General features: G+C 39.7%; 2 protein-coding genes across 2 annotated transcripts in view; one reads left to right on the top strand and one right to left on the bottom strand.

Moving 5' to 3' along the window:
• The window catches only part of itpk1b (inositol-tetrakisphosphate 1-kinase b), a 29,175-nt gene extending 23,069 nt beyond the window's left edge, over window positions 1-6,106 (bottom strand). The window contains exons 1-3 of the mRNA XM_044374718.1: window positions 5,864-6,106; window positions 5,233-5,383; window positions 1,087-1,111 (exon numbers count right to left, since the gene is read on the bottom strand). Coding sequence (XP_044230653.1) covers window positions 1,087-1,111; window positions 5,233-5,327 — 120 coding nt within the window. The 5' untranslated portion in view covers window positions 5,328-5,383; window positions 5,864-6,106. The remainder of the gene's footprint in view (window positions 1-1,086; window positions 1,112-5,232; window positions 5,384-5,863) is intronic.
• A 2,093-nt stretch (window positions 6,107-8,199) lies between these two features.
• On the top strand, window positions 8,200-14,336 carry LOC122997890 (putative E3 ubiquitin-protein ligase UBR7). The gene is made up of 12 exons (XM_044374218.1): window positions 8,200-8,288; window positions 9,464-9,581; window positions 9,942-10,075; window positions 10,167-10,227; window positions 10,326-10,421; window positions 10,528-10,581; window positions 10,693-10,798; window positions 10,913-11,049; window positions 12,782-12,976; window positions 13,130-13,286; window positions 13,430-13,491; window positions 13,708-14,336. Exons 2-12 carry the CDS (start codon window positions 9,465-9,467, stop codon window positions 13,789-13,791), a joined length of 1,203 nt encoding a protein of 400 aa, XP_044230153.1. The 5' UTR covers window positions 8,200-8,288; window position 9,464; the 3' UTR covers window positions 13,792-14,336.
• The last annotated feature ends 1 nt before the right edge of the window (window position 14,337 follows it).

The raw sequence follows: 14,337 nt of genomic DNA, 5'->3' as shown, positions 1-14,337 counted from the left end.
AGGGAAATGCTGGAGGAGGGGTGCGGGGATATGGAGGGCTGTTTAAGTCCCTGGGTGCCCCTAGCTGAAGAATCTGTGAGGATCTGCTGTCTCCCAGGAGGGGCTGAAAGCACAGTGGGAAACAAAGCCTGCTTACTTTGGGACTATTCCCAGGACAAGGCTCTTACTGGGTGTGCTATCGTCAGCACAGTGAAAGGAAAAAAAATAACCTCAAAGCATAGGAAAAAAAAAAGAGAGAAAAGAAACCCCCCAAGAAGACAAGAGACAGCATTAAAAAGGAAAACAGAGCGACTGAGAGGAAAGTCTAAATAATTTCCTCCTCAATAGCAGAGAGCACTTTAACTGACGAGTACTTTTCAGCACTGAGCTCCCAGGACTTAGGAACAACTGTTACTATGCTACTGTATGTGCTGTGTGTACTTCATGTGGTGTAATGTGCAATATCCATTAATGACAGCATCCTTTACTTCCCTGGGGCCTGTATTTACCTGAACATAACTCAGCACCCGTCCTCTACTAGAGCTGAGTAATTACTACACAGGCTATTATTTCTTTTAACACAGAGTACCTTTTAGTCACTGTAATTATCATCATCTGGTCAAATTAATAAAAAAAAAAAACTGTAGCTGCTCACATTTATGCAATTTTATTTTTGAGCCACACACTCATACAGAGTGAGGAGCCCCAAGCGGATTCTTCTGATGTAGGACAGAGTTAACAGAGGTGACGTCAGGTGTTGAAATATCGTGCAGGGATGAGTTGCATCACAGCTTAACAATGAACATGGCCTGTTCTGGTAGACAATGATTTGTGATGCTTACAGACTGAGAATAACACTAGAGTCTCTGAAGGAACTACATCAGACATGTAGGAGAGAACAAACTCGCGGCAGTGTGCTGTAAAAAAAAAAAAAAAAAAATCTGTGAAAAATGTAAGTGTAGTGGATGATCTGGTTTCAGCTCTGCCTCAATGCTTCGAAATACAACAGACTCTCAACAAGGATCTAAACGTACATTTGCAAAACCAGACAATAAATGACTGTTAGAAGAATTAAAAAGTACCCGATAAAAGATGTCGTCAACTTACCTGAACAACTTCTATCCCTCTTTTCCTGAAAAACAAAAAGACAAAAGTAACAGTCAATAACTATCAAAAAAAAAAAAAACAGAGAGAAAGATTTAAATGAACTGAAAGACTATAAAGGCAAAGAATCCAACATGAAGCCAAGTAATGAAAAAAACATATGTTACAACCATGTATTACTAAAAAACACACCTTTTTAAATTACAGTTTACTATTATTTACTTTCCTGTTGCGAAATATAAAACTATGTAAAACATGTTTTTGCATTAGTTGTCCTCAGTGGATTTCTTTCCATTATAACGTAAAGGTTCCTTTTAGTTTTTATGTAAATGCATGTCAAAATACTTCCTCTCCATAAGAGGAATTAAACAGAAACTCACAAAGCTCTTTAGCGATTTGACTATATTGACAGTAAGAGACATGGACAGAAGAGATCTGACCCACTAGATGTCAAAAACAATTTGAAAAATGAACCTAAATAAATTTGACAGCAAAGTAGGATCATTGTGACCGAAACACCAAATCCCCATCCCGGAGCTGGAGAATATTATACTTTTCAGAAACAGCACAGACTAGTCTTCGGATCAAAATCAGTTGCTTGGCAACCAGCAGACCCCCCTATAAGACTGGAGTTCTCGGTGGAGGTGACTATCACAACACAACTGTTCACATGAGGAACCACGTGGACAATACGCAACAGTATTTAAGCAACTGACCCTTTGTGCAAACATTTGAATGTGAAATAACTTTCATTTTTGGGTTTTCTTCTCCATTTGAAGTTTGTTTTTCTAGAAATGAGTCATAGGGAATGCCCCGACATTTTTAAACCCGTCATCTCATAGGGAATCATCAGATTTATGCGAATGCCACTCCCCCGCTGAGACAAAAAATGACAACAACAGGGTGTACAAGAAAGGGCATTTGCACAATTCTGGTGGGGCAAGCTTGTGAAGTATCTCCTTTTTCTTAATTGTGTCACAAATTAACTGAGGGAATCCAGCAAAAAAAATAACTAGAAAAACCTGAACAATCAAAACAACATATCCCCTGGTTGTAGGGAATTAACAGTGAAATATACATATAAAAAAACCCAAAACAGTCTAACACCACCAACTCGGCTCGCCCGGACCAGTTGTTTTTGAAGTTACAGTCCCATGGTAACAGCAGTGCAGCCATTCAACGCTTCACAACAATGTGGATATTTAATACTGCAGCTGGCGCGTTTCATGCGATGTGAATGGGGCCTTCAGTTTCGTCCCGTCTCAGATATGGAGATCGTGTGCTCTCTTATATTGTTACAAGGCCAGCGCGGTGAAAAGGATGAAGGAGAAGCTCCATTAGAGAGTAACAGGCCAGGGACACAACTTTTTCCAACAGGTGTCACACACACACACAAGAACACGGAGGTGTGATGGAAAAAAACAAGACTCTCTTTATTAAACCACTTCATACTAGCAGACAGTATCATGTGTCCATTAACTCTAACTCAAACGTTTGGTATTTATGACACACCAGAGAAATGACTGCTGCATGACAGTATGTACACACCAGTTACAAAGATTACAAGTGGGTATTTGTGATAGTGTTGACATGTGGAACAAGCACAGTGAGTAAGATATCGGGGGGAGGGAGGGGGGTTAACATTTGTTTTAGGAGTGATTTACAATCAGTAAAAGTTAGTGTGATGAATACCACTGTAGTTACAGGCGGAGACAGATAAACCAGCCCAACCAGGTTTAGCGGATTTACATGTTTGTTCTGTTTATTTGTTGAAATTCTTTCATGTCAGTTCTTTACATGTTAATAGATTTTAAAGTGACACTCGCCACAGGTTTTAAATAATCTCAGTCACTGATGGAATGAATAAATCATTATTACGTCCAATGATAGTAAGTAGAAAGAAAAGCTTACAGTGGATGTAGCTTAGCATAATCTCATCAGAGTCAGACGTGTGATGTCTTAGAGTGCAGTGGCCTTCCCTTGACAGGACTTAGTGACAATATTTTCATATTATCCGATGTTGCTCAGGCTGGCTGCTCTCAAGGGCGCTGCATTTTGCCAAAATAGATTTACGAGAGCCAGTAGGAAGTCTCTAAATTGTTGCACAAACTTACAGGACAGGGACAAGCCTAAATGGCTCTAAAGCATCACTGAGCGTCGCCTCTGACCAGCAGGATTCTCCTCAAGTCCAGCTGTACGAGACAGGGTAGAAGCACTCACAATGTCAGCTGTGTGCCACATGATGAGATGGGAACAAACCTGGTCAGTTATTATTTGGGGTGTAACCCTGGCACATTTTGGTGAGGGGAAACATTTTGTTTTTCTTGCATAACACAGCCCCGACAAGTCAAAAAGCTGTGCCTTTTCAATCTGTTAAGTAAAATCAGGGTGCACGAAAGGAAATTCAAAGACTGTGTTAATGCCAAAGACTGACAGGCCTCCTAGAAAGAGAAATGTCTTTAAAAAACAGATGATGGTTATATCTGAAAACCAAGCATATGAGGGTTATTTTAGTTCCATCTTTTCCTTCCTCTTGAAGATGACTTTTGTTTTCTAATAAGCTATATGACAAGGGAAACATGTCAAGAAAAGGAGAACTAGTCGATGAGTCTGAGTGACCGCCTGGGGAAAAGCCATCACATGGTCAAGTAAAATGTGGAAAAAACCGCACATTAACTTTGCAGCTCTTTTGCATTTACATGTGATGGTGTTTGTTGTCCTTGTATAAAAGGCGATTAACTTGTGATTGACTTGATCTTCTGTCACAAACACCACCCTTGACCCCCACCCTTCTTATTAAACAGCCCTCAGTCCGGCTCTTGAGGAAGGGGGGGTGGGCAGGACGTGGGATAGGGCATGCAGAGGGTGTTGCTTGGAGATTTATGAAGAGATTAAAAATGTTTTGTGGATTAAAGTGTGGTAATCTGCGCTGGCTCAATCAGGTCGCGCCTTTGTGAGGCAACAACCCTCTCTGAAAGGTGAAAATCCTGCAAAGCAATCGCCTGCTACAATCCACACTGACAACATACCTGACCTGCCGGGGCACATTCTTGTAAAAATCAAACGACTGAAGACTATGAAATGTTGTTGTGCGCCGCTGTCATTTTAACATCTGTATTTTCAGATTAACTGCAGCCATCACACAGCACAGGCTGCTATGTTCTGTGACTGCTGTCACATCTTGGGGCCCTTTTCCAATCTGATATATAAGGAGAGTTCACTTATCCCACAGTCACGTCTGCTGAGGAAATCCATGCCCTACTTTACAACAACTTATATAACCTTTTACTCTGCTGAAGATGGATAAGCTATGCACAACACTCACATAGCTGCCCCTCTCAAGCGCAGAGAAACGGGGGCAAAAAAAAAACAACTGGTAATATACACCCTTGAACAAGTTGATATTATGACCATCAATGTAGAAAGATATGTCTGCTCTTTGTAGATAACTAAAGGGTTTCGCAACTAGTGACATGACGCCAAGAATGGTGTCTGTGATATCACACCGTTGCAATAACACTCAATATACATGAGATACTTCAGCATTCAAAGGTTAACTTAAGCAATAAGGGCACACACACCTGCTTCATTAGTCTCACTGCTTCCAGACCATTAAAAGCAACAAAATATATATAACACCTGTTAATGCTGCTTGTGCACCTTGGGCCACTAGCAAAAGTCCTAACTACACACATTCATCTGACTGTCTTCTGGCTCTGAGCACCATGTCTCAACAAGCACGGACTCAAGACATAACAAACACAACCTTCGACACCATTCACCAACAAAGAGTTTGACTTTTACTTGTACCCCAGGGACGTTCATACATACTGTTTTAAGAAAATCCCCTTTGCAATACAGCAGGGAGGAGAGAGGCTGAGCAGCTGCAGGGCCTTATCAACTTTTAGTGTGACCTCGACACATGAGCGGGGAGCGACAGTGATGCTGCAAGTGTCAAAGAGAAAGTTGACATAAAAACTGCATAAGGGCTATTTCCTGTAAGAGGATGTAATCAAGCCTCTGTGATTAGTCATTAAGAGAGAGTACACCAACACACCTCACTGCGACATAAATTGTTGAAGATGTAGGCCCTGGTTTGAGAATGTGTGTCAAGCTGAAATCACTTGAATTTGTGTTACAGCCACATACCTGCACAAATCAGCAAACGCCTGAAAATTGAGCTTCTTCATCTTCTTCTCGCTGAGCCAGTAGCCGACTCTCCGGCCTTTCAGGAAGGTCTGCATCTCTGCTGTGCTCCTGTTCCTTCTCTGGACGTAAATGAAGTGTCTGGAGGCTCGACCTGGGCAGGGATAAACAGGAGAAAAAAAAACCTCCATATAGTCTTCACAACAGCCTTAGCAGGGTAATGAGGGGGAGAAGATTCAACTTCACGACTCGGTTTGTGATACTAGTCTGCCTCCTGGAGCTCAATTGGTCCTCATGGCTGACATTAAAGGGTTTTCAAACGTAATATTACAGTGAATGTGGTTCAGCATCAGCAAACCACACGCACTGACCCCGTTAAACTAACCTCACTTGCTAACGTTAGCTGGCTAATAGTGACAATCTGCAAAGCTAACCGATGGCATGCGATTAGGAAACGTAAGCTAGCTTTGCTAACAAGGTTGACCAACGTTAAATGGCTGAATAGATTCATGCCACCCCCAGCAAAATATCTAATAAGTTAACTAACGGTGGCTTACCTTAAAAAAACAGATGAATCAACTGACTTAACTACGACTAAAGCTGGCAACGAGAGGCTGTGTGGGAGCTAACTAACCTGGTAGTTTTTTAGCACAGTTCCCTCCTGAATTTTTGTCCTCTTCAGAAACTAGCTCGGGTAGTTTCCCATTCTCGGTCCGCCCAGGTGGAGGAAGAAGTTTTCTTCAAACAGGGTGACAGATGACAGGCACAGCTGGACTCACGGTGAGATGTTCCTGGTGTATTTCTTCTCCCTCAGTCTCTGAGCTCAACTGGCTGCACACACCCAGGATCCAGGAGCCTGATGCTGCATTCATGAACTGCTCGGAAAATACCACTTCCAAGAGAGCAACACTGACAAACGGAAGCCGGCAATAAACTTTTCGTTCACCATAAAGCAAATCAATACTAAATCATTAATTTGATTTTATTACTTGCACAATCACATATTCATGAATCTAAGTTTTCCAAGCATAACCCATCTTTTTAATTTTTGAAAACAACACATTACAACAATCCTTTATTCTAAAAATAGGAAAGCTATTAAAACCATACATTTATGCACTCTGTATAACGTTTTGTGAGCTGATTTATGATTTCTGTCAGTGTTTTGGTCCCCTGGCTTTATCTGTTTATGTTTTTTGTATATGTTTACCAAGCTGTTTGTTAATAATAAAATAAATAACTAAAAAATAAATAAACTTTTTGTTCAGACTTGTAGATTTTCTCAGGAACAGAGTTTGTTTGGCATTGATCCGTGCTGCTCATCTCCCTTTATTGAAGTTTTAAAATGTACGCATCTGTTAGACAAAGTAAATGTGAAAATTTATTGAGTGCACAATCAAAATCCTTCCTATGCAGTTAATTATTTACATTCTGTTAATATTGTTTGATGTGTGTGTTTGTCCTGTGGAGGAAAGGAAACAGTTTGTTTAGCTTTTGCATACCTGGACAGGATCCAGTCAGTGATGCTTTGATTTATTTCACAGTCTGTCTAGATTTCAAGTGCTGCTGTGCTTTCATTCATTTTGTTTAGATTAATCTGCTGATTATTTTCTCGATTAATTGTTTTGCCTGTAAAATATGAGAAAAAACAATCACAACTTCTTCAGCTCTCATGTTTTGTTTTTATCAACAGTACAAAACCCCAAAGATTCAATTATAATTTTAAACATGAAAAGCAGCAAATCCTCACATTGGAGAGACTTGAGAAAGTTCTGCATTGTGTCTCAGATATGACTCAGTTGATGAATAGATCATTATTTACAAAAGACTTGCCAGTTAATTGTTGGTCAGTCGACTAATTGATTTATCAACTAATCCACTCAGCTCTACAGAAGTCAGAAACAAAACATGTCCAATCAAAAGAATAATGAGGAGACCTTGAATGATGTGGATGTGAACTGGACACGTAATTGATGTTTTTATTAATTCATCAATTGGATGTTGTTTGAACTACTTAAAAAAAAAACACACGTTGATAAAGTAACAGTAGGCTATTATTATCACTGAAATGTTGACTTTAACAGTTGTAGTTTCATCATTGGAGTCAAATATACCAATTCCAGGGGCCCAAAACATACAGATGTTTTGTCACTGCATGTTTACTCCTCTCTTTGGGCTGTTCATGGTGGCGCGCCAATATTTTCCGACAGCCTCTGAAGGCAACCGGGATGCGGTCAGAGAAGTTCAGCCTGTTCCCTGCGAGCAACGCTTCACTGGCTGTCAACTCACACTCCGACCTGTTTACAAAAGATTAACACAAAATGTGGATCAGTTAACTGCTTTGTGAATTTATACACAAACCACCTATGGTGTGCGTGACCAATTGATTCTTTATTTGTGTTGCAGCTTGCATAATGGCAACACGCTGCTCAATGCACTAGTCTTAACTGCCCTCATAAAGTGCACCGGTGCATTTTTTTTCTTCCTGATAGAAAAAACAAGTCATAGTGGCGCCATCCATTGGAAAACCACTGCAACATACAGCTCATATTCTCGCTTTCTTGAGAGGGACCTGACACGAGTAAAACATTTGTAAAAAGTGAAATAATATGTATTTTTCTTGTCATGAATAGTTTTTCTGTAGCTTCCTAAAATGTGTACACTGGATAAATATGATATTAATGAATGTAGATCTATATTTAATTGAGTCAGTTATGATAGGCTATTATTTTATTATGATATTATTATTATGTACTATAATGATATAATAATATTTATATTATTCAAATCCTTCAGACTATCCGCATTGGTCCGGCTTTCATAAATGAGGGTCTTTGTACATTATGGAGTTCTTTTTATCTGTGAAATTTAATAAATGAGATTGAAAAGATTCCCGAGATTCTGATCGCAGGAATAAAATCACTATTATGTTCTGAAAAAAACAAAACAAAACAAAACATTTTCAAAAATACACAGCTGCACCAACATTGCTGAAGTGGCTGGAGGATCTACAGTACCGACTTCCTGTCCCTCTACACCTCTGTCTACCACCACGACAGGTATAAAAAAAATCCTCAGTCCTCTTCAAGTCACTTTTTCTGCACCGAAAATAACTGAATTTCATTCTTTTAAGGCTGTGCTGTATGTGGTTGAGTTGCTTAGTTGTTTTTCCCTTCAAGACAGTGGATTTTTTGTTGTTGTTGTTATTTGGAGAAGATGCCAGCTATAGCATGTGTCTGTTATGGTTACAGATCCATTAGACATATAATGCAAGTCAGTGCCAATAGAACGCAACTAATGTACTATAGTTTACTCTATATACTCAATTTATGAGAGACAATTAAGGTCAATGATAAGCTATGACCTGGCTTTTTTTCCTTTATGAGTCTTAGCAATCATATCTGCTTAGTTACATGATTGTTAGAAAAAAATGCTGAATGCTAATTAGAGATAAGGAAAAGGTTTGTGTAACATGTGTTTCTTTTTAAATTGCAAAACATAAACAAAACAAATTTAGCCACATATCAATGTATTAAGCGTTATAAAGGCACACGTTCAATAGATAGATAGATAGATAGACAGATAGATAGATAGATAGATAGATGGGTATTTTTCCAATGTTTATTGAGAAAACATTCAAATATACAAACAGTGCAAACATGTGCTCAACATAATGATATACAAAGGAACAAGGATATGAATTTAAATACATTAAGAAACAACATTGGGATAAATAAACTTCATTAATACAAAATTATGATAAAAACATACACAATTCTTCTTTAAAGAGTTCACCATTTAGTTATACAGATTTGTTAATTTTTTTTAGTGTTTATAAGTTTGAGAGTCTTAATATATTCTTTAAATTCACATAAAAATCCAGTGAAACTGGGGGTAAATAACTTTTATCATTTTGCATTATGTATGTGAAACTTATCATATAGAATCAATACGTTTACAATTAGACAGACAGACAGACAGACAGACAGACAGACAGACAGACAGACAGATAGATAGATAGATAGATAGATAGATAGATAGATAGATAGATAGATCGATCGATAGATAGATAGATAGACAGACTTGTATGTTAATTGATCCGGATGCTGCGTCACTTCCTCCACGTGGTGTCGGCCCAAATTCCCGCCCGGAACAGACATTTGTCAACACTGTTGTGCTCAGACAGGCTGAGTGAATATTTCTGTTGTCTTCACTCTCCTCCTTTTTCTCCCAGAATGGCAGCTAATAAAGAGGACTCGGACACGGACGATATTCTTGCAAACGAAGAAGAGCTGGAGCAGGCTCTGTGCGTGCTGGCTGGAAGCGACCCGAACAACTGCTCTTATTCCCGGGTAAGAAAAGCCTCCTTCACCGCAACATCCCTGCAGCCTCTATTGTCGGCTCGACTCTTTCACCACATCAAAGCACAGCAGTTTGTAGATGTAATATCGTGTATATTTAATTTCGACTGTGTATTTAACAGAATCCCCCACTGTAATTTTAATATTTATGTTATTATCATTTATTCTAAGGTGTTTCTGTGCAACTCAAGAGTGAAATTATCATCCCTTTGCTTTGTGTCACTGCAATATCCCCAACTTTCCTTCATAGTTGAAACCCTTCTTTCAGAGAATACTAAATAATTACTACAGTCCTTTTTAATAATCAATAATAATGTGCATACTGCTGCATATTGTGTGTGATCTTTGCAGGGTTATGTGAAGAGACAGGCTGTGTTCGCCTGCAGCACCTGCACCCCCAGTACTGCAGAGCCTGCTGGGATTTGTCTGGCCTGTGCCAATAAGTGCCATGAAGGACATGAGATCTTTGAACTGTATACCAAAAGGTAATTTTTGAAAGTATTTCTTTGTGTGTTGGACTGACAGTGAACTGATCAGACAAATTCAAGCTCACAGTATCCTGTTTTTCTTATGTAGAAACTTTCGCTGTGACTGTGGAAATGGCAGATTTGGAGACTTCCAGTGCCAGCTGATTCCTGTGAGTCCTCTACTTTTTAACAGATCCCTTTATCTCCCAAATTGTCTGCTATGCATATTCTGATTGTTCAAGTTATTCCATTTCATATGTATTCACAGGCCAAAGACAATGAAAACAACAAAAATCTCTACAATCACAACTTCCATGGCTGCTACTGCACGTGTGACCGGCCGTACCCAGACGCAGATGATCAGGTATTCTTTTTATTTCACTTGCCCTTTTAAATGGTCTCTGAGCTCACGTGATTCAGTTTATTTCTGTGAAAACTACTGAACTACTCAATTTTTAATTACCCAACAGGTCAATGATGAGATGATTCAGTGTGTCATCTGTGAGGATTGGTTTCATACCAGGGTAAGCACGGGTCCTGTTGCATTTCTACGCACTTATTTCATTCTCATTTACAGTTTAGCACAACTATGACTCTTCCGCTTTCTATGTAGTCATTTTGTTTATCTTTGACAGCACCTGGGCTGCTCTATGGTGGAACCTGAGGAGCTGCAAGAGATGGTATGCGAGGGCTGCATGAGCAAGGCTCCTTTCCTGTGGACGTATGCTGCTCACTTTGCAGGTAATTTATTCTTCTGAGCTTCTTCTCACAAGCTGCAAAAACAAAACCGTATGTCAAACTTTGCAAATGTTAAAAATCCAGAGAGTCATTTTTATATTTGTCTTTCCCCTGCAGTACCACCTGTAATCAGTGTCAGTGAGGAGGAGGTAGAGGTTGATGTTGTGGAAGGAGATGAAAAGGAAGAAGACTCAGAGCCCAGTCAGATCAGTGATGAAGAACCTTCCACCAGTCTTGAACACACGAAGCAGGAGGTGAGAAACAGTACATATGAGACCACTGCCTCCATTTGCCGTGTTAAAAGCTAACCAGATAGCGAGGAGTTGAAGTGAGAGATATAACCTGCTAACACTGACCATGGACGAAACGTACATTTAGGTTTCTTCTTCTTTATATGCCAAATATCATTTTGGTTATGCACATAAACTTTTGTTGTATTTTGCCTAAACTGTGCTGATTTAGATAAAGAAAAACATCACTTTTTTCTTGTTTTTGTTTTCCCATATATGCTCAAATCAATTCATAAAATGGTACGTGCTCATTGTTTTGGGGATGTGTTGCATTTATTTTGCATTTGCAGACACTAGAGTTGTGTCTGAAATCACACTCTCATTCACTAATAGATACAAAAACTGTATAGTGAGCAATAAATTGAGATTTTGGACACTTAGGAATTATCACATTGTGTCATCCTTGATAGGTGTAGCATTGCACGACTGTAATGTTCGTATTGCATGGTAGGGTTGTTAGCAGAAAGTAGTGTACGTGCCATGGACACGTGTTTTTTTTGTTTTGTTTTGTTTTTTTAATTCCATTGGGAAAGTGGGAATTTTTCAGGGAACAATATAATGCATAAATTTCACACTCAGGATTCAGACACTCAGTGAAATGCCGGATAGTAAATATAGTGGTCTGTGTAGTAAATAGGGAGAGTTTTCGGACACAGCCTAAACTCAAATTAGCCTTCTTTTCTAACCATTTTCTAACCCATTTTTCTTTTATTATAGTCTTCTCCATTTATCAACGGACAAATGAATGAACTAACTTAAGGCTACAGCTGCAACGATTAGTCGATCGACAGAAAATAAATCAGAAGCTATTTTGATAATTGAACAATTGTTCTAGTCTTTTTTTTTTTTTTTAAAGCAAAAACGCAAAAATATTGCTAGTCGCAGCTTCTCAAATGTGAGGATTTGACACTTCTTTGTTATACATGATTGCAAACTGAATACCTTTTAAAGTTTGGACTGTTGATCAGATGACACAAGGTGTGTGAAGACGTCACCATGAGCCCTAAGAAATGATAACTGGCATTTTTCACAATTTTCAGACTGAGCAAGTATTGTGTGTATTTTTTTTTAACCTATGGAGTATGACAAGTGCCTCTGACAGTTTACTCATTCATTTATATCCTCCTCCATAATGCGGAAGCCCTGCACAGCTGTGAGTGTGGCTTCTTGTGGAGTAGGTATGTAATGAAGAGGAAGTGGAGAGGGATTTGTTTGGGAAAGTTATTATTATTATTATTATTATTATTATTATTATTATCATTATTATTATACAATATTTTGAGTGTTCACTGTAGTCATCTCTATGGCAGCGGTTGCTTTTCTGTCGCCAGCCTGCCACTAGATGGGGCTGGAGGGTAATGAGCGGATTATACCTGCAAGAGCTGCAGGCTCCAAGCTCCTGTTATCATGCTTCCCCCTCCTCTGGGTAATTAGAGGAGAAATGACCCATGAGGCACTGCTTCTCCTGCTCTGTAGAAGGCTTTGGCCAGCCTTCACAGGGCAGCTTACTATAAACTGGTGATTTTCATCGCCCAATCATGTCATCGTGTCAGTTGCCTTGAGAATTTCCCTGGATGAGTCTGCAGTGCTGTGTGCAGATGTTTTACAGAGTCCAGGTGTTCTCGTCTGCTCCCCCTGCCCCCCACCCGTATAACACAGTGACTCACTACTTCCTGTGTTATTGTTTGTATCTTAGGAAGCGGTAAACAGGAGTATCCCTTGCAAACGGAGCCACGAGGAAATGACAGGCAGCCCTGGAAAAGCCACGACCAAATCTGAGGAGTGCAGGCTGAAGGAGCTGCAGGCCCAGGGGCTGGAGAGGCCGAGACAGGGAGCAGTGTTCTGGCCTTACAGTTGGCGCTCCAAACTCTGCACCTGCACAAGCTGCAAGGTAGACCACAAATAACAGCTCTCAGAGTATGATACTGTTTATGCTTTAACAACACCACTTTACAGGAGTCAGCTGTCCATTTGATCCTGGTTCATGTGTCTGTGAAGTACTTAAGCATCTTGTGTTTCGTCTGTGTGTTGCGTCGGTGCACAGAGGGCTTACGTGGCTGTCCAGGTGCAGTTTCTTATGGATCAGTCCGACACCATCCTGGCCTACGAGAACAAAGGCTTGGATGAACCGTTTGGGCAGCACCCGCTGATGGCACTGACAAGCTCGCTGAGCCATGTACAGCAGCTGGAGGTCATTTACGGTGAGCATCGGGGGAAGATGTGGGGTCAAAATTAACAGCAGAGTAAAATAAATTTTCCTCCAAGGGTGTAAAGTGAAATTAGCCGGAGAGGCGATTGATTGAGACTTGACGTGTGACTAATTAATCATGTGTTCGTCCCTTAGGTTACAACGAGCTGACAACTGTGATCACTGCATTTTTAGAACAGTGTGCTGCTGAAGGAAAGGTGAGAAATGGAAATCCAAGTGCAAATATAGATTGGATAGTTAGAATTAAATGTAACAACACCCACAAGGTACTCAATCTGTTATTATTGCTTATTTACCCATGGGCAATATTGGTTTCATTATACATGACTAAAATGTGCAATTTTGCAGTCAAGAATCATGTTTTGTTGGACAAATGTAAAACATGACCCATTTTTTCCATCTCTATCTCTCAGACAGTCACAGCCGAAGCCGTTCATCAGTACTTTGAGGAGCTGCGGGCTCGAAAAAGACGTCGAACCAACGCAGGATACCAGTAATAAGGAGGCTGTGCTGTTACCATCATATGGTGCTCTGACTGAATGTGAGACTTGGAAGATGAGCCTTTTTCCCCTGTTGAATAAAAGGGCTTTTTGCTGCAACCAATGAAGCTTGAAAAATTAGTGCATAGTACTGACTTCCAGTTATTGTTGTGAAGGATTGAGAAGTTGTGTTTTCAGTTCCATGTCCAGTTTTTTCTATTGATTTATAATGATGCCTTAACTTTGAAGCTCATCATGAAAAGTTTCCTTGAAACATTGATGTTTTATGCACATTAATAAGTTTTTATGAACAAAAGAAATTTTGATTCAACACTGTACACTTGAAAAAGATTGTCTGCTTATAATAATGTGAGAATTCTCATGTGAACACGATGCTGCATTGTGCATTCCTGTGAACTTGTCAAGTACGTCTGTGTGTTTACATGGTGAAGAGGTTTCCTGTTGGTGGCCAGTTAAAACAAACTTGTTTTAAAATAGTGACATCATTGTTTTATGTGGATGGATGTTCCCAATAAAGTTATCGTTTATAGTCCACAAAACAAC

Source organism: Thunnus albacares, chromosome 15, assembly GCF_914725855.1.
Source record: "Thunnus albacares chromosome 15, fThuAlb1.1, whole genome shotgun sequence".
Classification (NCBI taxonomy): Eukaryota; Metazoa; Chordata; class Actinopteri; order Scombriformes; family Scombridae; genus Thunnus; species Thunnus albacares.
This window is presented reverse-complemented; position numbering and strand designations above follow the sequence as displayed.

Excerpts from the sequence above, each read along its gene's own strand:
- LOC122997890 (XM_044374218.1), top strand. The coding sequence starts at position 9,465 with ATGGCAGCTAATAAAGAGGACTCGGACACGGACGATATTCTTGCAAAC. Across the intron at positions 10,582-10,692 it reads AGGATTGGTTTCATACCAGG|CACCTGGGCTGCTCTATGGT; the intron begins GTAAGCACGGGT and ends TATCTTTGACAG. Across the intron at positions 13,492-13,707 it reads AGTGTGCTGCTGAAGGAAAG|ACAGTCACAGCCGAAGCCGT; the intron begins GTGAGAAATGGA and ends TCTATCTCTCAG.